The 26,137-nt window shown below is 41.4% G+C and overlaps 2 protein-coding genes across 2 annotated transcripts in view; both read right to left on the bottom strand.

The window, feature by feature from the left end:
- ZBTB11 (zinc finger and BTB domain containing 11) overlaps nucleotides 1-12,946 on the bottom strand; it is a 28,481-nt gene extending 15,535 nt beyond the window's left edge. The window contains exons 1-3 of the mRNA XM_019711212.3: nucleotides 10,892-12,946; nucleotides 6,148-6,383; nucleotides 5,206-5,437 (exon numbers count right to left, since the gene is read on the bottom strand). Coding sequence (XP_019566771.3) covers nucleotides 5,206-5,437; nucleotides 6,148-6,383; nucleotides 10,892-11,201 — 778 coding nt within the window. The 5' untranslated portion in view covers nucleotides 11,202-12,946. The remainder of the gene's footprint in view (nucleotides 1-5,205; nucleotides 5,438-6,147; nucleotides 6,384-10,891) is intronic.
- An 8,753-nt stretch (nucleotides 12,947-21,699) lies between these two features.
- On the bottom strand, nucleotides 21,700-25,846 carry RPL24 (ribosomal protein L24). Its single transcript, XM_019711222.3, has 6 exons — nucleotides 25,768-25,846; nucleotides 25,570-25,645; nucleotides 24,875-24,985; nucleotides 22,589-22,725; nucleotides 22,239-22,302; nucleotides 21,700-21,824 (listed from the first exon to the last, which is right to left on the bottom strand). The coding sequence occupies exons 1-6, from the start codon at nucleotides 25,770-25,772 to the stop codon at nucleotides 21,744-21,746; spliced, it is 474 nt and encodes a 157-aa protein (XP_019566781.1). The 5' UTR covers nucleotides 25,773-25,846; the 3' UTR covers nucleotides 21,700-21,743.
- Between the last annotated feature and the right edge of the window lie 291 nt (nucleotides 25,847-26,137).

The following is a 26,137-nucleotide window of genomic DNA, read 5'->3' as shown; positions in this document are numbered from 1 at the left end:
ATGTTTAAAGAGACATCTAAAACATAAAAATATAAAAAGGTTGAAAATAAGAGATAGAGGAAAGATATCCTAGGCAATAATAACAAAAATAGTTTACATAGCTAAAACATATTTACAATAGCTAAAATAGAAAGCATCATTTACAATAGCATCCAACATAGACTTTAAGAGTGAAAAGCATCACCAAAGAGGATCACTACATAATAATAAAAGGACGTTTCATTATCAAGCCATAATTCTAAGTTTATATGCATGTAATAACATGGCCGCAAGATACATGAAACAAGAATTGAAAAAACTCAGTAAGAAACAGACAAATGAATCACACTAGTTAATATTCTAAAGTACCTGTCAGTCACTGACAGATCAAGCACACATAATAATCAGTAAAGAATTAACAACAGGCTTGATCTAATTCACAATATACTGAAAACTGCATCCAACTGAAAAAACTGATGCTCTATTCAAGCAAAATTAAACTTATAAAAACAGACCACAAGGAAGGTTTCAAGTAAGTGTCAACAAATCTGCAGAATTAAGGGGAAATTTCTAGCGCTGAATGCTCAAACTAGAAAATAAGAAAGGTTGGGAGTTAATGGGCTAAGTAAGCATCATACACTTAACAACAACAAAAAAGAGAGACAGAGAATATGCTCAAATAAAGAAGAAAACAAATAGCAGAAATTAATAAAAGAAAACAACTGCTGTTCTTTGAAAGGAGTGTCAAGAAAAAAATAGCCAAAGAAAAATATGCAAAAAGGATTATCGGGTGTTCTTTAAGAGCAGTACTGAGCATGCACCATTGATTGACTACAACTCTATAAAAATTAACTTAGAGAAAAGTGACAGCAAATGTAAATGAATTGTGAAAAACTGAGTAGCTATGTCTATCAGGATAGGAAAGATAACCTTTCAATTTAGTTTATTTTCCTGTGTGGTAATCAGTTCTTCAACTCTCAGTAAATTCATTTCAACATTCCTTGGGCTGACAGCAATTCTTTTCTTGAAAATTCTATTAGAAGCAGTTTTAATATCTTACTGATTTCCTCCATTAATTACATAAAAATTTTGGACTATATTTGCATAAAGTCAGGTTTTTAACATTTTAAAAATTATGCTCTGGGGCTGCTGGTTGGCTCAGTTGGTTAGAGTACAGTGCTCATAACACCCAGGTCACCGGTTTGATTCCCACATGGGCTAGTGAGCTGCGCCCTCTACAACTAGATTGAAAACAACGACTTGACTTGGAGCTGATGGGTCAGGGAGAAACACACTGTTCCCCAGTATTCCCCAATTGAAAAAAATAAAAATAAATTATGCTTTGGCTTAGTAGTTAGAAAAGTTTTTTCTGTAAAGAGCCAGATAAGCAAATATTTTAAGCTTTGTGGGTCACTGGTTTATGCAGCAACTATTGAATTCTGCCCTTATAAGCCCAAAAGCAGCCATAGACAATATGTAAATGAATGGATGTGGCTGTCTCCCAATGGAACTTTATTTACACAAACAGGGCCAGATGTGGCCTGCAAACTGTAGTTGGCCAACCCCTGCTTTAGTAGGACTGAAAAACAGTTAGCAAACCTTCAGTAAGAAAAATTTTTAAATGAGAGAAAAGGCATAAATAACCAATATCAAAGAATAAAGAGACATATCTAAAGTCACTGGAGACATTTAGAAGAGAATATAAAAAATTTTGTCAATAAATTTGAAAATTTAGATGAAATAGACAAACTGTGGCAAAAATATAACTTTCTATAAATTACTCAAGATGAAACAATAACTTGAATACCGTATTTTGCCAGATATAATACACTCCCGTGTATAATGCGCACCCACATTTTTGGCCCATACTTTCAGAGAAAAAAAATCTTTTAATTTTTTAATTCAAATTTTTATTTGTTTACATTTAGGTACTTGTTTTTTGTATTATAAAGGAATTTTAGCATTTATTTTTTATAATATGGTACAAGAAATTTTATGTAACATATAATTACAAAACACAAGAATAAATACAAGGTACAAGAAATTTCATGCACCGATAACAAATTTACTATATTTATACAGCATAGGTAGAAGGCCAAGAACTCTTTGTTGTTGCAAGTTCATCATTAAGTTCAACAAAACCGATGATCGGTATTGTTTTGCATACGGATATCGTTATTGATTCCCAGAGTTACACTTTTAACTCATAAGCATAAATAAAAGAATTAAAAACATTTATATAGATACAGAATTAGGACTACCCATGTATAATGCGCACCCTTATTTTTCCCTCACAAATTTGGCAAAAAAGTACACATTATACATGGGAAAATACGGTACTTCCCTAACCATTAAACTTGTCAAATTAGCAGTTAAAAGTCTTCTCCCAAAGTTCACAACAGTGTGAAAAAGGAAAATTATTCATGAAGATAGATGCAAATGTTTTAAATTTATATTAGCAAACCAAACAGCAATTTATACAAAAGGTGATACATCATGACTAAACTGAATTTATTTCAGGAATGAAAAATTGGTTTAACATTAGAAAATAAGCGTAATTTCCCATATTAACAGAATGGGAAAAATAAAGATGGACAAGTATGTGAGAAGTCAACACCCATTTCGGAGGAAATTTCCTTAGTGATAAAGGGGGTAAAGGATTATACATTTAAAACATTTACCGGATGACACAATTCATGGTTAAAAATAAAAAACACCTTTAGAAATGGAAATCAGGTAAGTGAACCCTCTGTCATCCATCATGTCTATTCAATTGCTAAGATGATTTTCTTTTTTAAGGTCCTGGACAGCATTGTAAAGCAGAAAAAAGTTCAAAATATAAGGACTACAAAGGTAGAAACAAAATTATTACTATTAGTAAATAATATCTTTGATGTGAAAAATCTCAAAAAAATCTATCAATAAATTTCTGGACAACTAATGAATTTAGTAGTATTACTGTATATAAAATCAATATACACCAGAAATAAGCCAGAAATTATATTAATTTTAAGAAAAAAAATTAAATAGTATCAAAAAGCATATAGTACCTTGGAATAATCTAACAAAAGATATGTGAGACCTTTATTGGATAAATCTCTAAAACTTTATTAATTCAATGTAATCTCTATCAAAATATATTACTTTCTTTTTGTGGAAATTGAGATGCTTTTACAGTTTATATGGACTAGCAAGTGATTATGAATAACTAACAACACCCACCTGAATAATAAAGGTGGGAGACTTTCCTTATTATTAGGAAGCTAAGGTAATTAAGGCCAAGTGACAAGAGTGTAGAAACAGACAACTAATAGACTGGAACAAAGCCTAGAATCAGTACCGAACACACGGAAATTTCTTTTGTAAGAGAATTTACATGGTCTATGGATGGGGAGAGGACAGAGATTTCACTAAATGATTCTGAGACAAATGATGATTAAAACAGGAAAAAAAAAAATCAAACACCTATCTCACACCAACAAAAATAAATTCCAAATAGATTAAAAATTAAGTATGAAATAAAAACTATGAAAATTTTAAAACATATGAAAATATCTTTATGACTGAGTAGGAAAGAATTTTTTTTAAAGTATAAACAACATGAAGAAAAACACAGGTGAATTCAACTACATTAAACTAGGTAATTAAAAAACATGTACATCTTATAATTTTTTATACTGTACACATATTTTATAAACACTCTTTATCCACTTAATATTTAAAGCAAGCAAAAATTTTTTAATAATGTCTACTTTACCTGCTATTGCCTTACATATTTGCTGAATAATAATAAAAATAAGCATTTGGAATGAAGAATGAATTAGATTTTAATATTAGGATGCTGTACTGCAGTTATTTTGGGGCAGACATTTCATTTGCTGTAAGTTGCTAAGAAACTGGAAAAGAGCATACACTTCTTTCTGTTTCAGATGCATAAGACAGGGAAAAAATCCAAAGCTAAGATATCAAAAGATTATATATCTGTGATGAGTTTTATTATTCAGATGGCCCAGTATAAGGCATATTTTCTACTCTGAGTCACCAAACCCAGAAAAAGCAAACCACCAATCTAGAATTTAATATAACTCTATGCTGCATAAGTTTTTTGCTCACCATTGCATTCCCAGAGCCTAGGCTAGTTCCTTGCACACAGTGGATGCTTAATAAATATTTTTTAGTAATTAAACACATAGCTATTGCTAAGGAAAAATATGTATTTGTCTTCCCAGAAGAGGTAAGCTTTAAAAATATAAGGTAGAAAAGGTTCAGTGATTAACCAGGTTAAGTATTTACATACATGGATAAAATCACTTTTTTGTTTCAGAAAGAGGAAATGACATTTTACACAATGATGTCAGTAATCCAAGAGTTGCAGCAAATTAATATTATGAGAAAATGGATAAAGTTAGCTATTTTAATTCTTCCTAAATTTTCGTTTTTTGACTCCTAAGCCCTTTTATAAGTTCTAGCCAAGTGGGGTCAAAAAAAGGTCAAATTATTCATTCATAATAAATATAAAACCAAAGAAACAAAAAACAAAAAAAACCCACACCTGGAATTCTGATTACTCTATTGTACACGGACAGTTTGATTATTGAACGTAATGAATTCTAAAAATTACTCTTAAAAAATGAAAAACCAACCTACAAAAGTGCTCTATAATTACATGTTCCACAATATAAGATATAAGCAGTCAATTTTTAAATAACATGAGCACTTAGTGTAACAAAACTGATGCAGTTATGGATTTCTCTCAAACTACTTTTTTTTTTTTTTTTTTTTTTAATTTTTATTGGAGAACAGTGTGTTTCTCCTTGACCCATCAGCTCCAAGTCAAGTTGTTATTTTCAATCTAGTTGTGGAGGGCGCTGCTCACTGGCCCATGTGGGAATGGAACCGGTGACCTGGGTGTTATGAGCACTGTACTCTAACCAACTAAGCCAACCAGCGGCCCTCAAACTGTTTTTAACAGTGTAAATCCCAGATATTCTTCTACTGCTACAACTGTCTCACCTTAGAGGCAGGAATAGGAAATGACAGCCTTTTCCATAAATCTACCTTGGAAACCTTGCCAAAAGGAAGAATCTTTTCAGTTCAGATAAATCTGCTGCTATAAGTGGGCTTCTCCCACTTTAGCATAAATCCTGAATTTGTAAGAAACACACACACAACCCTCTTCCAGTTTGTACTTATAAACAAAAAGCAAAAGTATTAGAAAGTTCTTACCAGAAAGATCCACCACTGCCTCATGACTGGAAACAGCTCCTTTCTCAATAAAAAGATCTCGAAAATATTCACTGTTAGCTGACAAAACAGATTTATGAGCTTTGTACTCTTCTCCTTCAATTAACAAAGTAACATCACAGAACTGGTTGGAGAGTCTCTGTTCATTCAGCTGTTTTAAGACAGCCTGACAATGTTTTGGAGAAGAACGTTTCACCACTCCTTTGGTGTCAACCTATCAAAATAAGTTTGAGACCAAGAGTTGTATTATATATCATCTGTATTTCCACCCTTAAGAGAATTTAAGACAAGATACATTATTTGCTTTTACAAGATACCACTAATGAATGTGAAGAAATAGCCTGCTAGTCTTTCTTTATTACCTATGAATTTAAATGAAAAGACACAATGTTCTCACTATTTTCTTCTATGTTCAGTGAAAACCTGGATCTCACTTCTTGCTGCCTCTTCTTACTAGTCAGAAATCTAACGATGTATGAAACTAATACAGGCAAAAAAACAAAGACCTAGCCAGCTTAATTTTACCTTGCTGCATGACCCAGAGACTGCTTCTAGAAATGGATTCTACCTATATCAATATACCATTAAAAAATAAAAGAGGAGTGATTAACAACAAACCAACATTACATTCTGAAGAGAAGCAACAACAGGAATATTTATGATTCATGAAGATGCAATATTAGCGTACTTTTAGTCACATGCCTGAGTTTGAAAATAAAAGCACATTTCCAAACCTTAAAAAAACATATATATTACCATACTTTTACTATAGTACATTATTTTAGACACAGACCTGCTTAAATCTTCAGTGTCAGTGCCAATAGTCAAGCAATTTCAGTGGTTTAAAAAATTTTTTTAAAAGACTACAAATACTAACTAATACACTAGTTACATATATTAAAGCTAAATGGAAACTCCACTTACAAATACAAGTTCATGTTTGGATACTGGCTTCTTTTTTGCAGGCTTGGAGGCTGTAGTTGGAGGTGAAGTAAAATTGCTCAGGTCATCCTCTGATTCATTACTTTCTTCTCCAGATTCAAGGTCTAATCCCAATTCTTCTAACATTTCTGAAGTATCTGATATTGGACGGGAGCGATCTAGTTTCTCCTGGCATTTACTACATTGTTTAATGTAATCTTTGACTTGCTTTAATATACCTACAATAAAGATAAAAATTAACAAGTCAAATTTAATACAGCTCTCATTTGAAATTTGAAGAATGTATTACACTGTTACTTAATCAGTATACAATAATGTCAACTGCATATGTGCAGACACACATATGCCCCATAAACTACCTAGAGTGAGTTCTTTAGAATTTACGATACATTTTTTCCATGATATAAGGTTGTATAAATTATAGTTTGTTTCCATGCTGTGGTAAAATGTTATTCACTTCCCCACCATATAAAATGACTATGTAGCACCACCCATTTCCACATGAGTTGCGACTCATTCATGCAATAAGAACTATAGGAAATTGGTAATATTCAACTGTTTTTGACCTTTAAAACAGTAATAATAATGTGGATGAAGCTAATACCTCTCCACCCTACCAACATCAGGCTTGACCATGTAATTTGCTTTGGGCAATGGATATGATGTGTGCCATGTCTCATTAGTAGCTTTACCAGGCACTGTTTCCCATCAGTTCTCTGATCTCAAAGCATCCCAGATGGATGCTGTCCTTTAGCCTGAAGTGCAGATGAAAAAAGACAGGGAGAGCCAATCTGCAACCTGAACAGGACTACAACAATATAAAATAAATCTCGTTTTGTTTATTTTTTTAAAAGATTTTATTGGGGAAGGGGAACAGGACTTTACTGGGAAACAGTGTGTGCTTCCAGGACTTTTTCCCAAGTCAAGTTGCTGTTCTCTCAGCCTTAGTTGTGGAGGGCGAAGCTCAGCTCCAGGTCCAGTTGCCATCGCTAGTTGCAGGGGGCACAGCCCACCATCCCTTGCGGGACTCGAGGAATCAAACTGGCAACCTTGTGGTTGAGAGCCCGCGCTCCAACCAACTGAGCCATCCGGAAGGCAGCTCAGCTCAAGGTGCTGTGTTCAATCTTAGTTGCAGGGGGCAGAGCCCACCATCCCTTGCGGGAGTCAAGGAGTTGAACCGGCAACCTTGTGGGTGAGTGCCCCCTGGCCCATGTGGCAATCAAACCGGCAGCCTTTGGAGTTAGGAGCATGGAGCTCCAAACCCTGAGCCACCGGGCCGGCCCAAATCTCTTGTTTTTGAAAGCTATGAGATTTTAGGTTTACATGAAATTGCAGACTACACAATTTAACAAAAGTTGATTACACACAAGCCACTCACAAAACCCTATTCTGAATTTCAACTTCCAGCTCAGCATGTTGGTGTGGAGGGTAGGGAGCAAGGAGTGACACTTTTTATACACAGCAGGTCCTCACATAACATTGTTTGTTCAACATTGGTTCGTTGTAATGTTGATGAAATACCGTGGGAACTTATCTCTTGTTTATATCAATTAGCCTATGGTAAAACTGGTTTTGTTATATGTCATTTTGCTTAAAGTCACAGAATCTATCAACAATGTTAAGTGAGGATTTACTGTACACACACACACATCCAATATTCCTTATAAGGTAGAACCAAATAATTCCCATTCTACAGGTGAGGAGAATTAAGCGCTGCGAGATAACTTGTCAAAAGTCACATCTAGTAAATTGCATAGCTGAGCCTCCAGAAGCCATGTTATTTTCAGTATATTATGCTACTTATTATGCTTCACTTGTCCATCCCTGTGGCAGAAACTTCTCCCCCTACAATTTCCAAGTAAAATGCAAATAAAAAGGCTCGTTAATTAGCTAAAATGATATAGAGGTATATAGTAAATTCCTGAAAACAGTTTCAAGATGTCAAAATATACCAAGTTCCTTGCTTTCAACCCTTCTAGAGTATTCAAGCAGTATTTCTCAAATTGTGTTATGTCCCATACTTACTAAAAAAGTATACATTGGACTAATAAATTCAGAAATTATACTCTCATTTTAGATACACAAAATGGATATTATCACATTAAAAGCTCTGAGTTCTACAGTAAACTGTTTAACCAAGGAATTTGCCAAATTTGTTTGTTCAGAGAACACCATTTTTTAGCAGAACATAATTTAGTAAATAGTGGGTTAGGGTTAAATATAATTTTCATTAAAAAGGCATTTACATAGATTTAGAGAGCAATAGAGGCTATATTCTAGTATCCAAAAATGTTAAAGTCAATAACAAGTCTATACCTGTATGAGGCATAGTGATTAGGTAATAAAAAGGCTGGAGGAATATATATTTTAAATACAATTAAGGGCAAATGGAAAAGATGTTAATTCTCTTTGTAAAAAAATGAAAAGATGTTCATTCTATTTGTAAAAAAAATAAGAGTAAATGGGTTGGGATGATGAAAAATTTCTGAAGATTTCTGTATAGTTATTTTGGTTACACAACAATGTGGATATAATTAATACCACTGAACTGTACACTTAAAATGATTAAAATGGTAAATTTTATTTTATATATATATATATATATATATATATATATATATATATATATATATATCTTACCACAATTTTAAAAAAAAGTAAATGGGTGAGTGGGAGAAGAAATATCTAAGAGAATATACAGAAGTATATGTCTAAGTAACAAACATACTTTGAGAATAAGAAGTGATGCTATGGAAATTTACATGTCCAAAATAAACAAAGAACACGAGACAGTTTTTTCTAATTAACTTTGGTTGTATTTCTAAACATTATTCTACACAATTTAGTATATTCTGAATACAGCAGAGATTTTGAAACTATTAACTGGTTGAGTTCAAATGGTATTGGAGAAATTACACAGAAGCATTTGAACAAGAATGAAAAATTATAAATAAATACTGCAGGAAAAAAATGCTATTACTATATGATAGTCGATCAACAGTCTCAAAAATCATCCTGTTATGTTTCATAAATCCTTTTTAACTTGAGTGGTAGTGTTTTGATGGAGTCATTTTAAATCTAGCTTTACAGTGTCTCTTCTTAATTTACCCAGAGCTGATTAAGCTGAAAGAATCTGACTCAGGTTAAGACATCAACGTGTAAACATAGTTAATTTACTATTTTAAGAGGCGGAAATTACTGCAAGGGGCTGAAATTAATTGTGCAGCAAAGTCTGAATCCTGTAACTAGCTTTGCGACCATGGCCAAATCTCCAAACCTCTCTCTGTGCCTGTGTGTCAACACCTGGTTTAAATATTAATATTTATAAACACTTTGAACAGTGTCTCACACACAGTAACTACTACGTGTTTGTTAAATAATGCTCACTGGTCAACCTCTCTGGTACAAAAAAAAAAAGTCCACATAAAACACCAAATTGCCATTAAAAGATTCTTTACTCAGTAAAGACTCAGAACAAAGGAAAATAAATGACCTTAGTGAGTAGTCCTGTAATAAAACAACTTGAGGAACAGTTTTCACTCTACAGCAGGGTTTGTCAGCCTCAGCAGTGTTGACATTTTGGGCCAGGTGATTGGGGGGGGGCGGGGGCGGTTGTCCTGTCCTGTGCATTGTATAATGTTTAGGAGCACCCCTGATCTCTACCCAACTACAACCCCTCAACCACCACCAGGTATGACAAGCAAAACTGTCTCCAGACATAGCCAGATATCCCCTGGGAGGTAAAATTGTCCCGGGTTGAGAGCCACTGCTCTAGAGATCTGCAAAGTTAAACAACTTGCTACAGTTAAAGAACTTTCCTCCCCTTCCGTGTTGGATACAACGACTATCCCCTGTTCGGTGACTGCTAGGGCCCTTGCACTCCTGGTTGCCAAGGAGTCAAAACACTTTAGAGCTATACTTCATGACTATAACAATCACAGTAACCGTATTTTTTTTTCCAGGTACATATAGTGCCTCGCAGTTTCCAAACCGCTCTTCATAGTATTCACGGGAAGACTATGAAAACATTCAGAACTAAGGGTATCTGCTATTCTTTACATTGAATTCTTGCCCTAAAAAACGAGGTTCGAGATGACTGTTTTCAGTTATTCCAAATCACTTCTGCACATAATTGCATTATTCCTTCTTTACGCCGCAATAGCACAATTTGAGGAATACGAGTAAAGGGGTCCAGAGAAACCCGCTGGCCTAAACCCTAGCGGAACGCACTGGAGATAGGAGCCCGGGCTTTGGACGACGGTCACTCCCCCAAACCTTCAGCAACAAACAGGATTTTAAATGGCACAACACTCAGTTCCGCTAACCGCCGCCCGCCGCCAAGAAGCTTTCCCTAAGGGAAGGAGCTACCGCCTCAGGTGGCTGAAGGAGGAGAGCCCGGCTCAGCTCGCGCACCCCGGCCCCTCCCCACGGCTGGCCCAGCCCCCGGGGAAGCCCCCCCTTCGCCCCACCCCGGGTCAGGGCCCGCCCCCAGCTTCCCCGGCCTCCTTCCTGTGGGAAGTGCGGCTCCTTTCGTGTCCCTCACACTCTCGGCTCCGCCTGGCAGCTGCTGCAACGCCCAGCATAGACTGGGTCGGCGAGGGGCGTCCGGGAAGCAGGGTGAGGGACCCTCAGACTCGCGGCTCTGCTAACAGGCCCGCCTCCGACAGCGGGCCTCGCCCGGGCAACAAGCCGCCAGCTCGCCTCCTTGCCGCGGGCGAGATCTTACCTCGCCACCAGTACGTCTTGGACAAGTCGTGCCAGGTCTGATGCTGGGTGTGGTGAGTGCCGCCGGGGCCCAGGTGCGCCGCCTCGATGAGCCCCCAGCGCCGCTCCGGCTGCAGCACCACCTCCAGCTCCGCGAAGGTCTTGCGGTGCCGCTGCCGCCGCTGGTAGTACAAGGTCCCGTCGCGCACCACATAGCAGGCGGCCGCCTTGCGGATTTTACGCTTGACATTGCCCTCGGTGCCCGGCGCGTACGGCTCGCACTCGTTCGTCAGGTAGCGCAGGATGGCCCGGTAGCTTTCCTCGCTTGACATCGCTGACGGCAGCTCCCTGAGGGCGCCTGTCAGCGGGGAAGGAAGACAACGCACTAGCTCCAGGCGGATGTAACAGCAGCAGCTACACTATAGGGAGGAACGGCTATGTCTGTGGTGAGTGCTCTTCGACGGCGCCCGCAGCGCGAAGGGAGAACTGACGAGTTAGTAACCAGGGGGAACTGCACTTCTCCAGCGCGCGGGATCCACTGGCGACTGACAAAATGGCTGCTGCACCACCGGAAGTGACGCAAATGAAGGGCAGTGGGTGAGGGAACTGAGCCCTGATTGGAGCACTGTGGCTTTCCGGTTTGATGAAGCCGACCGAGTGTCGTCAGGACTGCGGGAGGACATCTTGGAAGCGGGTAGGCCCTTCCTGGGAGATCGAAGTGGCTTTGATCAGACATCTTAAGTCCTGGCAGTCTCCCGTTTTATTTTTGCCCTTCTTTCCCATGCTCTGAGCACGTGTAGGAGCAGCTGGGCAATTGTTATCCCGTCCGAGGTTCCCCAAGATTTGAAGGAGTCAGTGCCCCACCACCCCACCCATCTACCTTCTGAGACACCGACAATCTGACAGCATCAGGTTTTAAGGCTCCAAGTATGATGTTGGCCTATGGACACAAGACCAAGGAAACCCCATTCACACGGAAATGTAGCTTCCAGTTAATGTTATAAAAATCTAAGTCCCTCGATGATAGGAGCTGTTGTAATTTCCAAACTTAAAACTACTGGCTCCAAACTACCCATGAATAGTCGGGGTTCTTCTGGAATGATCAGTTTATATAGTGACAATTTTCTACATATGAAGGCAATCATACTGGCAAGGAGTGGGGAGAATAGCTAGCACTATTTTTGTAGCTCATTTACATATTTTTAATACACATTTGGGGAAATTTTCTCCATATTACACCCAACATATACTGAATGCACAAAAGGCCTAGGAGCCTTGAACGGCATTTTCCAACGTTCAGTGTAGGATTTTTAACTTGTAGTCCAGGACAATGGCCTTGCTTCCGGTCTCTGGGTTGGATCTGCATTGCAGACAAGAGCCACAGGCCGACACCTTCCTAAGCAACTGCGGTCAGGCACTGGTGTTGCTTTGCTGGGGCCTGCAAGCTCCAGACCAACCCTGGAGTCTGAAGTTGATGGGTGAGGCTCCTTGACCTTTGTGGACACAGGTGAGGGGCAGAAAGGTGAATGCAGTGGCTTCACAAAACAGGATGCACTGTCTCCATGGTACTTGAGGTGGGGGTTGCAGGATTTTATAGATGACCCGGATACCTGAGGCAACATCCTTGAAAGATTCCATCTGTAGGTAGGTGAGCTCCCAGGCCCAGAGGAAAGACAGAACTGCTAGGCCTGGGATTTACTTCGGGTCACTCAATCCACATACTGAGACTACAGATGGGGGAGGGAGAAGGAATTAGAAGTGGAGATACACCCTTCCCGCCGTGGGTAGGTGTCCAAACCCACCTTCCAAGGCCTGTGTGTGTGCTGTGCCAGCACTACCACTCCTCTGCTATGAAATCATGTCCTTTAAAAGTCAATATAAAAGGTAAGATTAAAATAAAATTGTAAGTAAACAAGTTGTGGAATAGCAAAGAAAAGTGAAAGAAATCCCCCTATACCCAATTCAGTTTCTGCCAAAGCACAGCCTGTTAAAGCACTGAGAGGCTCCCCAATACTTGGATTCTCCTTTGTGCCTTTGGGCCAATACAGAGACAGATGTTTTAATAAAATGTTTTACAGATGGTCCAATTGTTTTCCTGGGGAAAGTTAAACTCTCTGTCCTGTGAGAACAGAGATGTAGTGGTGCCGGCGCCAAGAAGGACTGAAATCTTCCATAATGCCGGCAGTGGTGAGGATGGCAGTGGTGAGGGCAGACAACAGCTAGAAGGGATGATGGGGGAGCTGCCTAGGTACAGAACGTCCATCTTCTGTTGCCCTTGACCTTCAATGTCGTGACCCTTCCGCTTGGAGTCTCACCTCCTCTGTCCTTAGCCTCGGCCACCTGCATCCTGCCCACCCTGCAGTCGATCTGTTTCCCGGGGGTCCTGTGCTCAGAACCGACTGTCTGTGGCAGCAAAGGGAGCAGGTGCAGCGTCAAGATCCTGGGCTCCTGTAGTATCACCACCGAAACCCCTACCTGCCCTCGGATCCCACCCCTTCCCTTTGCTCCATCTGTGTAATGAAGGCTCTGCGTTGGGGGACAGGGAGCCAGGCGCTACAAGGGGCAAGGCTGGGCATGGGCACGGATCCTGGGGAAAGGTATAGAAAAGGGCGAAGGGATGGTGGCTCAGGAGCGCCAGGGAAAGAGCCTCCTGGCGAGTGGTGGGGGCGGGGGACGCGAGGTGACGTCAGGAGAAGGCGGTGTGAAGAGCGGCGTGGCTATAAAAGCATCCGAGGCCACATTGAACAAAGAGATGGCGCTCCCGCTGTAGGTTCTGCTCTTGGCCTAGTCCTGCGCCCCCAACGATGGCGCACTGGTCCCCCACTGGTCCTGTCTTGGGCCCCTAGCCCACACCCTGAACTGCACCTTCGACTTGGTGCCCACCTTCCCGCCCCTCGGGTGCATTGGATCTGCGTTCCCAAACCCTGCGCTTCTTGCAACCGCGCCCAGCTGCCATGTTGGCCTGGTTCTCCCAGGTGCCCCAATTGGGCCGAGTCACTGAGGCGCCAGCAGGGTAGGGCCAGGCCCAGGCTTCTGGCATCTCAACCCCTCTCCCCCCAGGTGGGCAGATCCCTCTGACGTCCACCGGGCCCTAAGACCTCCAACCCAGGCCCTGCCTCCAAAGCCACACTCAGCAGAGCGTAGCCTTGGGCTACCACTAGGCTGCTGTTCAAACTTGGACTGCTGCCAGACCCCAAATCTGTGATCTCCACCTTGAACTTCCCTTTCCACAGAGGGGAGCCGCTGAATAACAATGAGAGTGCCCTGGATCCCTGCCCACCTTCTTGCAAACTCTCAGTGTACTCCCTACAGAGTCAAAAGTAACCGCCCAACATCAGTCACAGCTTCCTGTGCCCTGGTTCACCTACGTGTCTTAAAACCAGGATCTCCCCGTTGGACTTCCTGTTCCACAGAGGGCAGCCTCCCGGCTCCTGCTCCCCCACCTGCAGTACCCCACTCATGCACACCTAGAACCCAGCCCCAAGGTGTCCCTTGACATTCCCCTAGGGGGGACATCTGCCTGTGGCCGTCAGGGGAGATGCATGGAAGAGGCTGCTACCTGGTTGAGGAAAAATACTTCATACCAATTCGCATTCACCCCCATCACCAAAGCGTTCACCAAAAATATGAGCCCAGAAGGTGCAGGGAGTGAGAAGAGTGGCCTCATAAATGCCCCATCACCTCCTAGTAGTAGCCTTGGTCCTAGCCATGTTCTGGCTCCCAGATAGTGACCCCAACCTGAAGACCTCTGCTTTGGGACCAACTTCAGCCTGATGTCCTGGTGCCATGTCACTTGGGGAGCCTTTTTCACCTGGGGACTTCTCTGGCTGAGCAAGTGTGTAAGATTCTGTGGCTTGAACAGGACCAGGCCTCCCTGGACACACCATGAGTTGAGGTGGGAGACTGGGAGTAAGAGTCGGAGGAGCCCAGGCCCTGAGCACAGAGGTCCCTGGCTGAGCTCCTCCAGGCTAAGGACAGGTACTGTGCCCAGCAGGGGCATTGGCAGGCTGGGGTCCATGCACCGGAATTGTCCTACAGAGGTTCAGGGGTTCCTGGAGGCTTTTGCCTGCTAGGCAACAAGCCAAAGTGGACAGGGGTAATATCCCTGCACATGCCATCCTAGGACGGCACAGAAGGGGTGCTGGGCTAGAATGCAGGTAACTTCCTGGGGTGGAGGTAGTGTCCCAGCAAGATGTCATCTTCACTCACATCTCTACTGCTCATGTTTAATCTTGTGATTTCTATTATTCCTATCATGGGAAATTATTACACAACAAATTAAATGTTCCGTTTGACTTCTTGAAGACACACTATTATGGGTTTAACTCCTTTTTTTCTGTAGTATCTGCAGAATTGGGACTATTTTAATGTAGACTATCAGTATTTGTGCACCAAATGTATGATATTGGGAGGTGGCCTGCATGCTTATACCACAGCAGCAATACAAGCTGCAAGAGAAGAGTACGCCTTTTAAGCATAAGAAGATCCCCCAAATAGCCACATCCCGTTTCCTAGGGAGAGAAGCAAGCCTAAGAAGAAAATCTGATCAACCTCATCTTCAGCACTTTCACATGGGATAAGAGGTCAGTAATGTTAGATTCATAAGAAGGAATATAACATTCTTGTTCAATGAGTGCACAGGTCCATCCCCCCAAGTGCTGCAGTGAGAATGTCCAAAGCCATTCCATTTCACAAAACCACTTTTCTCATTTGCGCAGTTTCTTGGTTCAGCTAGAAAATGATGTCTAGCATCATTTCAGGCAGTTGCTAGTATGAACTTAGCTAAGGCTTGAATTTCTGGTTTGGTACTAATATGAGCATGGAAATGAATAGGAGAAAATGGAAACAGGACATTTCTGCCAAGATAGACTTCGAGTCCACTGGGACTTTAGATCTGGTAAGTTTTTTTTTTTTGTGTGTGTGTGTGTGTTTTTGGGTGGTGGGGAGGGTTCCTGGTAAACGCTCATAAATTTTCCTTGGTAAGGTAGGGAAGCCTAATATACAATGGCCAGCCCATCCTTAAGGGAGATACGGCCATAAATTTGTGCCTCATATCCAGATACATTCTTTAGGGGCCAGAAGGGAACCTGCCTTTAAGGATTTGTTCTTTCTTACTGTCCAAACAGTGTCTAAAACCTTGTGTTATTTGACAAGTAGTGTGTGGGAGCTATCTCGTGTCTATGCCCAGGTGTGGTATGCTTGGTTCTCTCTATATAAAACGGAGCAAACACAGCCATTCTTCCATGTTCAGCACATACCCATCCTAAGCCATCCCAAATGTGATAAAATGGGGATCATAGAGGAGTTAGTGTGATGGCTAACCAGACTTTATAGTAAATTGAAAATTCAAGGAGAGACCGGTAGCCCTGGTCCTGGGAGTCAAAACGAACCTCCCAGGTTCTCACAGGTTGTCAGTCCCATCCATTATTCCATCAGAGATATTGAGTGGTAGCACCATCCGAGGTAACCCTTCTGTGCTGAACATGGGCACCAGTCTGCAAACTCAGCAGTCAAATTGGTTGTGTATTTCTGCTGAAGTTGCAGTCCAGGAGAGGAAGGCATTCCCTGGCATTCCAGTGAGGGTTCCCAGGAAGAGTAAACTAAGGAAAATAAGAACACATTTAGTAGGCATTTGGTGGTGGTGGTGGGGTTCTCTGCAATCATGACAACAGCCGTAGTTTCATCCTTATTAGTCAAAATGTATGCAGCCTATGGATTCTGAGCAGGCGATGCATACCAGCCACATTGCCCAAGGAGCGCGGGTGCTGGGATTACTTGCAATTTGAACGGGGTGGCAAAGACCATGCTAAACAGCCAATTACAGTGCTCTGTAGTATTGATTTTTGTCCATTGTACTCATACATAGAGCGCTTATGCCCAGACTCCAGCAGGATCAGTGGGGACCACTTTATCTGGCCAGGACATTCTTTGCCCTCTGGCAAGAAGTATCCTATCCAACCTAGAAGTTCGTTGCCAGTCCAACCCCCATTCCAATGTACCCTCCCCTGATGTGATGTCTCGAGCTCTGACTAGTAGTGGATGTTGGCCCTCTATGACCGCTGGCATTAAGGCATCATGCTGTAGCTTTCTAACAGACATGGTCAGTGGAACGTCCCATGTAGCAGTTCCCAAGCATTGGTAAGGAGCCAACCCCATGCTGGCATCGCTGAATTTATTTTCCTAATTGCCTCAGCAATGACCTTCACCCAGCTATGTAAGGTGGAGGATTGCAATAGGGCACATAGCTGTGCTTTAAAAATACCCTGCTGTTTAGGGACGAGAGCTGTACCTTCTTTCATTGATAAGGGCATCTCTTGTGAGGGTTCTACAATGGGGGCTGAAAGGATCCTGTAATACATTAACCCCAGAATGGCATGTAACTCATTGCTCAAAGGACTTGTGGAAAGGGCTTTGTGCTGTTGCAAACATGTATGCCATTTCTGTGAAGGACAGGTTTGGGCAAGAGTTGAAGTGGGTCTTGTGAGACAATGCTAGGTGGCCAATTTAATATTGGCCTTTGTCCGTATATCCTTGATGGGGAGGGACATTCTTACTGTAACTAGCTGCTCTATTAAGGTGTAACTGATCTCTGCCCCCTTCTATAGCTCAGGCCAGAAGCCAAGGGGTATTTGTTCATTTGCTATTTTTGCCAGAATGTCCACCCCACACCTTCTGGGGTTACTGAAACATCTAACTCAAATGGCAACCCCTGTGAGATCTCGAGACCTAATCTGTTTCAGCAGTATTTTTACCTTCTCAAAGACAGCCTGTTGTTTGGCTCTGCAGTCCCATGTATGTCCCTCTTAACTAGGTGATGTAATGGGCAAAGGCATAGTGCTAAATGGGGTATGAAAATTCACCAATACCCCAGAATTCCCACAAAATCCTGTACCTTGGAGGCTGCAGGCTCTGTATGGGGCAACAGGCCCCAAGGGCCGTCCCCTGGAGCCTGGCCTTCAGTGTGCTTGCAGTCTTGTTTCCACGTCTGTAAGGTGGAGCCTGGGCTACCCCACAGGTGGGCAACTGAGGGGACTGAGTAGGGTGAGGGCTGTGAAAGCCCTCCAGGAAGAAGTGCTGCTGAAAGGCCAGCAGCGGGCATTCTGCATGTGCCAGGTGCCTCTGCTGCGAACTTCCATTAGGTCTATGCTGCCGTACAGCTTGCTGCTGCTGCACGTCCGCACCACGTTCAGCAGGCAAGGGCGGTAGGCCAGGTCTGCAGGGACACAGGGAGGTGGGGTTGGGGGTGGTCCTAACTGGACCAGCTGGCACAGGCACCTTCCCTGGGAAGAGGTTGTCGGCCCAAAGGCAGAGCCAGCCGTCCTGCACACAGGCACCCACCACCATGGTCAGCAACTTCCAATACTTGAGGCACCCAGACAGAACCTCCAAAATGAATGTCTGCTTCTAGGGGTTCAGTCTGCAAGAGAAACAGGTCAGGAGGGGGCTGCTGGCCAGGGCCAGAGGGCAGCAGCCTCCAGATATGGGCAGTTGAGGCTGCTGGAGACCTGAAAAAATGGTGCAAGGTCAAGGTGGGGGGGGAGCAGGCACCCGCACTGTTAGGGAGGAGCTGTTAGCACACCTCCCTAGGGCAGTCAGCAGGGCCCACAGTGGTCAGAACCTGCGTCAGAGGGCCCACCCCCAGGAATCGATCCCATAGGTTCTCCTGGGTGGTGACAGCAGGTAGGATAAAGACAGAAATAAACATGGAAAACAATGAGGCATTGAAAAGAACACAGCAGGACCAATACTGTGAGTCCCTTCACATGAGGTTCCGAGTTAAAGTCCCAGGAAAGAAAGCAAAGGCTGGGTTGGACGCCAGGGGCTGGGGTGGGAGTAGTTTAATGGGGACAGTTTCAGTTTGGGAAGGTGGCCAAGTACTGGAGATGGAGATGGTTGCACAACAATGTGAATGCTCGTGATGCCACTGAACTGTGCACTTAACAGTGGTTAAGATGGCAAATTTTATGTTGTGTATTTTACAATAAAAAGAGCAAGCTCCTATAAATGTTGAAAGATTAAAAAAAAATCTCCCCAACCCCCCCACCCCCAAAAGAAAAAGCAAGCAAAGGCCCTGTAAGGGCTGGTCAAATATACAAGCCGAAGTAACCAGGTCACAGGAAGACTTACATTCTCTCTGGGGAGGGAACTGGTGCTGGGGACACTGACTTTTCAACACTTAACCCTTTGGAACAGTCTGCAGTTTGTAACCCGTGTGTGTCATGCATCATCTATTCAAAAAGTAATTAAGTTTTTGAAATTATGAAAAAAAGGACATCTAATGTTGCCAGCATAGCAATGAGAAAGGCTGGTGGGGATGGTGCCGTTGCGTCTTTCCTGAAAACAGTATTATAATTTGGAAATGTTTAGAAAACCTATTTTTTATGCCCATTAATCCAGTCAGTAAACTTCTGGGAATCTAAAGAAACCATCCAAAATACAGCAAATATCCACATACATGAAGTTCAGGGCAATGCTATGTGCAGTGGTGGAAATGGTACAAACAAAATGTCAACAAGGGATTGCTGGGTCAATACCACCTCTCTTCATGGGTCAGGTATGACGCAGCCATTAAAATGACGTTCCTGGAAAACTTAATGAGGACAAAATAGTTACCGTTTCCCCGAAAATAAGACCTAGCCAGACAGTCAGCTCTAATGCGTCTTTTGGAGCAAAAATATAAGACCCGGCTCTAAGACCATAGGTCTTATAGTAAAATAATATATAAGATTGGGTCTTATATTAATTTTTGCTCCAAAAGACACATTAGAGCTGATTGTCCGGGTAGGTCTTATTTTCGGGGAAACACAGTAATATAGTACAAAATGGAAGCGTAGAGCAGCAGGACCCCAAAAGATGTAAAACACATCAAAATAAACTTTCATCTGTAGTGATAATTAAAAATAATTTTTTTGCTAATCAAATTTTGGTATCCCATTCTTTATCAGTGAAAATTTTGCATTTAATGGACATTTATTTCGATTTCTCCTCTGTGAATTATCAATTTATATTCTTGGCTTTTATTGGGACAAAATCTTATTAATCATTTTTGAGTTCTTCCTATATAAGGCAATTAATATTGCGATATTTGCCCTGAGTTTGTAATATGCCTTTTAACTTTGTGTAAAATATTTTTTGGCATATAGAAACTACCGTTTTTTGAAGCTGACTCTATCTTTGCCTTTGTGATTTCTTCCCTTGTTTTTATGCTAAGAAACCAGCAGGGAAATGGGATTACCTGAGGGATCCTGGACAAACCACAGGGACTGGCGGAGCCTCGTCCACCGATGTCAGTGGCACTATCTGGGATAGGTTTTTTCTAGCCTTCTGGGCTCCCCAGAATTTAAGGGTAATCAGAACTGGCAGTTCTACTTTATTAACACGTTGCATACGGATCACGAGAATCTTCACGAGGGATTTAAACACTGCCGTATGCAACGTGTTAAGACACTTAGACCAGAAAAGCAGTGCTTTAAGGGGACATTTTTATTGTCTCCAAAAAGTGGAACCTGTAACTCTGTACTTATAGTGGGTATTTTGATTGGTTTTAACCTTTCCTTGTTCAGACAAATAATCTTGTTTTCCCTGTATTTTCATTTCTTTTTTTGAGGGGGAAACAGTGTGTTTTTCCAGGGTCCATCAGTTCCAAGTGGTTATCCTTCAATCTAGTTGCGGGGCGGTGGGGTGGGGTGGGGGGTGTGTGAGGGGGGAGGGCTGCAGCTCACTGGCCCATGTGGGAATCAAACAAGCAACCTTGTTGTTCAGAGCTCACGCTCTAACCAACTGAGCCATCCGGCCGCCCCCTGCATTTTCATAAAGAAAACATTACCACAATAAAGATTTTTTTCAAGCAAAATCTTAACATTTCTAAGCAAAAACTAATCAATACATCTTGCACATCTATGTTGATTTTATACATCTTTTTAGTTCAAGTTTCCCCAAAGGGACTGTTTCATTGATTTGTTACTATCAACACCTAAAACAATGCCTGAATTTAACAAGCACTGGAAAGAATAATCAATTTCATCACCTTGGATAGAACAGAGTTGAGGGGAAGTGTTGATGTCTGATTTTCCCCTCACCCAGTATTCCTGTATGTGAAAAAGCATGTTTCTCAAGAGGATGTGGCTTGTTCGCTATTGTATCCTTGCATGTAGCAATGACCTACTTTCTGTAGAATTCAAGCCTATTCTTAACATAAATTATGATTACTATTTTCCGTATCACATTTTATATACATATGCCTCTTGAACATCAGCAGGGCTACTCAGACATGTTTACAATTTCAACTATTGCTCTGCCAAACTCCAAGTTCAACAAACTGCTTTGGGAATTTTTAAGTACATTCTACTCAAGAAGTTGTGCTCTTCACGCCAACTTCTTAATCTGAAATCAAGAACAGATTAATACAGCTGATAGTTTTAAGCACTTTTGACTCAGCTATTAGCTAATAAGAGGTTGAGATACCAGCGAACAAAAGGCAAATCCAATATAATATAAATGTGTCTACTGATGGAAAAGGATAACTTAAGAAAATAATTCATTAAAAAGGTTTACTTTCTACAGACACAAGTTATAGGAAAAAATGCCTCTTTAGCAATCAACCTAGACTAAATCTACACGGCACCCTAGTACTTACAGACAGCTATAACCAAAAAGTTAAGACAGTGTAGTCTGTGTAACATGCCCTTACATCTCAGATAAGCAAAGCTTGCATTTAAACATACAGAGCTTGCTGACATCATTTTGCTTAACATCTCTCCAACTAAGAGGCTTACATTAGGGAGGTCTTTCTCCAGAGAAAGGAACTCTTTTTACAAAATTCTGCCACAATCTAGTTATAGTCAGATCTTTATTTAACATTTTCATCAGCCAACTTAGCGTTTTCCACCAACTCGGGGAGCAGAAACCTTCACAGGCTTCACAATCTTTTGCTTAGGTGCTGCCTTTGTGGGAGCCTGTAAAAAGATAATACATTATGTGGTATTTTCCCATGCAACTTTCTTTTTTAACCAATTACCTTCCCTAATGTCCAAATTCTGTATGTACCCTAGATTGCTTTCCTATTTAATTGCATTCCCAATATTACTCTTAAGAACCCTCCCCCAAAAGTTAAAAGCCCACCTTTCTATGAAATATAAATGAAACACAAAGGTACTGTCATAGACTTGATGAGCTAAGGAGACAACAAATTATTTCAAAATAAACTTTAAGAAACAAAACACCCAGAAACCAGCTATGAACATTATTTCCATTAGAGCCCTGCACCAAATTCTTTAAAAACTTGAAGCTTTCATTTACCACAATTTGGGTTATAAAAAAAACCTTTCCTGTTGTTTTAAATAAGAAATCTGAGACAACCCCACAATTACCTTAGCAGCAGCCATTGCTGTCTTTTTAGATGCTTGCTTAGCCTTTTTTGCTTCCTTGGCAGCCCTGTAGGATTAAAAATAACTTAAGGTAAAGCACTTTACTCCTTAAGGGTACAGCTTATTAACAAGGAGCTAGGGTGTTTGGAAAAATGGAATTATCATATTCCTTTCCCATCTCCAATTTTTAGGATAAATCCAAAGGGTTTGTCAACAAATGTCATTAACCACCAAGTCAGCATAACATAGAAATTGCAGTTTTAACTGCATACAGAAATTTCAACAAATCATTTAGACTATATCATAAACTTGATATTAAACCTAAATAATGCTGACAATGAAGGCTCCCTCACCTGATAGCTTGTTCTCGTTGAGCCTTCCTAACTTCAGGTTTCTGATTCCTCTTGGCCATTATATCAGCAAGAGACGCACCAGTGATGGCCCTCTGGAATTTGACTGCTCGGCGAGTTCTTTTCTTTTGAATTTCTTCCTACAAAACAAAAAGATGGGGAGCACACTTACTAACCTTGCTTCATGAATTTGGGGGAGAAATGAGTAAGTCTTTAAGGCAGGGGATGTGATTAATATTTGATTAATTTTTATGATTAATATTTGTCCTAGTCCATTTGGGCTGCTGTAACAAAATACCAGACTGAGAAGCACACAAACAATGGACATTTATTGCTCACGTTCTGGAGGGTGGAAGTCAGGGTACCAGCACTGTCAGGTGAAAACCCTCTTCTCGCTGTAGCTAAATCATCACATATGGGGACAGGGGAACCCTCTCTTGGCCTTTTTATTATGGACTTGTTAAGCCATCTATTATAAATCCTGGCCATTTTTTACTACTTTAAAGAGACAAAAAGTTAAACTCTGAGGAAGTTAACTGGCTAGTACTTTAAAAGTGATTTTAGTTAAACCATTTAAAGAACTTACTTTTGGAAAAAAATTATCAAACCTCAACTCACCTGTTTTGTTTTTACTCAAAGTATGATCACTGGGAGAAACAGTCAAGTTAGAAAATCATGTATGACAGGAAAGCCACCAAGTGTCAGGGAATCAGAACAATACAATCCAACCATTTGCTGCTGATTTTATACTAGAAACCTACACTACAGTGCTTCTGAGAAAAAAAAATCTTGCAGCGCACCGCTTAGTCCAAGAAAAATTAAAATATATGTGAAGAACTGTTTTTTAAAACAGGGATATGCCAAATATCTTTAAAATTTTAAATAGACTATATGGAAAAAATAAGGCACATTTGTGGTTAACTAAAATGCTCCTTTTACTTGTTTATATTTTTCCTTCTCTCAAATCCATTTTTAAAATACTTTTTATTGTGGTAAAATATACATAACATTAACTTGCCCATTTAAAGCATTTTTAAGTTTGTAATTCAATGGCATTGAATACACCCACAATTATGTGCAATAACCACCACTATCCATCGCCAGAACATTTTCATCATCCCAAACTCTGCATCCATTAAATAATAGCTCCCCATTCCTTCTTCCCTCACCTCACCCCTGGTAACCTCTACCTTTTGTCTTATTAATTTGCCTGCTTTCGGTACTTCATAAAAGTGGAATCATACAACATTTGTTCTTTTGTGTCTGGCTTATTTCATGTAGTATCTTAAAGGTTCAGCCATGCTGGCTGTCTGGCTGTCAGCTTTTCAACACTGAAAAACATTCCATTTATATGCCACATTTTCTTATCCACTCTTCCACTGATAGGACACTTGGATTGTTTCCACCTTTTGGTGATTGTGAATAGTGCTACAAACATCAGTGTACAAATTATCTGTGTAAGTTCCTGCTTACAATTCTCTTAGGTTACATATTTAGAAATGGAATTGCTGGGTCATACAATAATTGTGTTTAACTTTCTGAGAAACTGCTAAACTCTTTTCCACAGTGCCTGTACCATCTTAAAACGCAACAGTGCACAAGGGTTCCAATTTCTCCACATCCTCACCAACATTTGTAATTTCCCTTTTTTGATAATGGCGATCCTATTGGATGTGTCAAACCCACTTTTAAATTAGTTTAGAAATAAATTTCTCCTTCCTCTGAACTCCCACAATACCTAGTAAGGTCTTTCACCCCTGAGTTAAACACTCCAGCAAGCCTCCTGGATACTAACCCTACTGCCTTGGCACTTAAACTTTTTGTCGTAAATTTCTGTCAAGTTAAAAGAGCATTTCAAAAACACACCCAGTCTTCTTGAGAACTAGTATGCTGGAAGATTCTGCCAATTATCTGTGTTAGGACTAATCCTATAAATAATATAATCAAACATAATAATCAAAACCAAGTTCCCATAACTACTTAGTTTCCACCCACTGTAACACCTTAAACACTTCCATGGTGCCCTATAACCCAAGTATGCTTTATGTTAATTTCTCTGACTTGGACAAAGGGACACTTTCAAATTTCAACTTGGTATTTACTGTAAGCCTAATAAGATGTATAAGGAGGCACTGTTAATATCAATCATTTTCACTTCACTGAAGCTTTGCAGTTTAGGAGCACATTCATATACCCTCTCATTTAGTTACAATTTTACAGAGCAGCAACTGAAGGTCAGCGTTTAAACAAATTAGGAGATGGCCCCACATCAAAGTGCATGTCACTTACCGACTGTCCTTTTTTGTGCTTTCTTCTGTAGAGAACAGTCCAGTTTATCTGTCGAGGATTCCTCTTGGAAAGGAATGCCGACTCACATTTTGCATTAAGAAATTGGAAAACCTGTCGTGACAAGTTCAAAATATAGAAGTTACCTACTCAACTATACAAAATAGAAAAGGCTGAGCTTGAAATCCTTAGCTAATTAATATTCTAGCTTTATCCTGTGCTTTTTACGAAATCGAGGCCCAGAGACCCAATAGTTTGTTACACAACTGGCAGTTAACTGGGTGGCACCTCCAAGATCTTTGCATTTGGTCCTGTCTTTTCTCAAGAACAGATAAAGCTAAACTCATGTCGCAGGGGAGGGTCAAATTCTGGGAGGCAGCTAGTTCCTGTCCCTTCCGGGATTCCAAGAGGACCTGGTGGGTGTCCACAAAACGCCCAGATACCTCGGTGGCCTATTTCCCTCACTCCGAGACATTAGTTACACGAACTCCTAATTTCCGACCCGACTCACACTAGATCAAAGATCAAGAATGGCTCACTTAGAGGTTTCTGATCCTTACAACCACTACACACAGGGTCCCCGAAGCAAGCCTTTCAGGTACCACAAAGTGATGTGTTAAATGACACCGCCTAGACCGAATTAGACCGGTCTTTCCTCTTAAAAGGAGAAATCGCGTTTAGCCGACGCGGCCTTTTACCTTCCCGTCGGTCCTGGCGTAGCGCCTCCCGTGTCCGGGGTAGATCTTGTACCCACTGAAACTGCACAGCTCGACCCTGTAACGAAAAGCGAACATCCATCAGGAGGGGTTGTCTACGATGAGAAGCCATACCCAGGACGCCCGAGAGGGGTTCTACTCGAAGATGGAAGCGGATTAGGATGCCGGGATCCTGCTTACTTCATGGCTGCGGCTGCCGGAAAGAAGGAAAGATGGTGAAGAGGAGAGGATCATGGGTAGAGGCCTTCTAAGGACCGCGGGGAGCCAATCTCCTCCCCCAATTCCCTTTTCTAACCCGGGCGCTTGGTGATGACGTCGCAACTACCCTGCGGTCTATCAGGGTTTTAGCTGCGGCCGCTTTCCTGCGGAGGAATTCTGCGAGAGGCGGCGGAAGCTCCGCGGGTGAGAGGGAAGTGACAGTCACCCAGGGAGGCAGGCGCTTGGTTTCGGAGTCACTCTCTCTTCCAGTCAAATGTCCTAAAGCCATCATCCTGTTGCAGGAATGTGAATTCTCCCTCTTACAGTTGAGTGACCCACAGACGAATACCCC

Source organism: Rhinolophus sinicus, chromosome 17, assembly GCF_057876585.1.
Source record: "Rhinolophus sinicus isolate RSI-liver-muscle chromosome 17, RSI-T2T, whole genome shotgun sequence".
Classification (NCBI taxonomy): Eukaryota; Metazoa; Chordata; class Mammalia; order Chiroptera; family Rhinolophidae; genus Rhinolophus; species Rhinolophus sinicus.
The sequence above is the reverse complement of the archived record's forward strand: the minus strand, read 5'-3'. Positions and strand labels throughout refer to the sequence as shown.

What these genes read in the sequence shown, in the direction of transcription:
- RPL24 (XM_019711222.3), bottom strand. An exon ending in ACGCCAGGACCGACGGGAAG is followed by an intron (nt 24,986 to 25,569) that starts GTAAAAGGCCGC and finishes TTGTCACGACAG; the next exon opens with GTTTTCCAATTTCTTAATGC. An exon ending in AGCACAAAAAAGGACAGTCG is followed by an intron (nt 22,726 to 24,874) that starts GTAAGTGACATG and finishes TTTGTTTTGTAG; the next exon opens with GAAGAAATTCAAAAGAAAAG.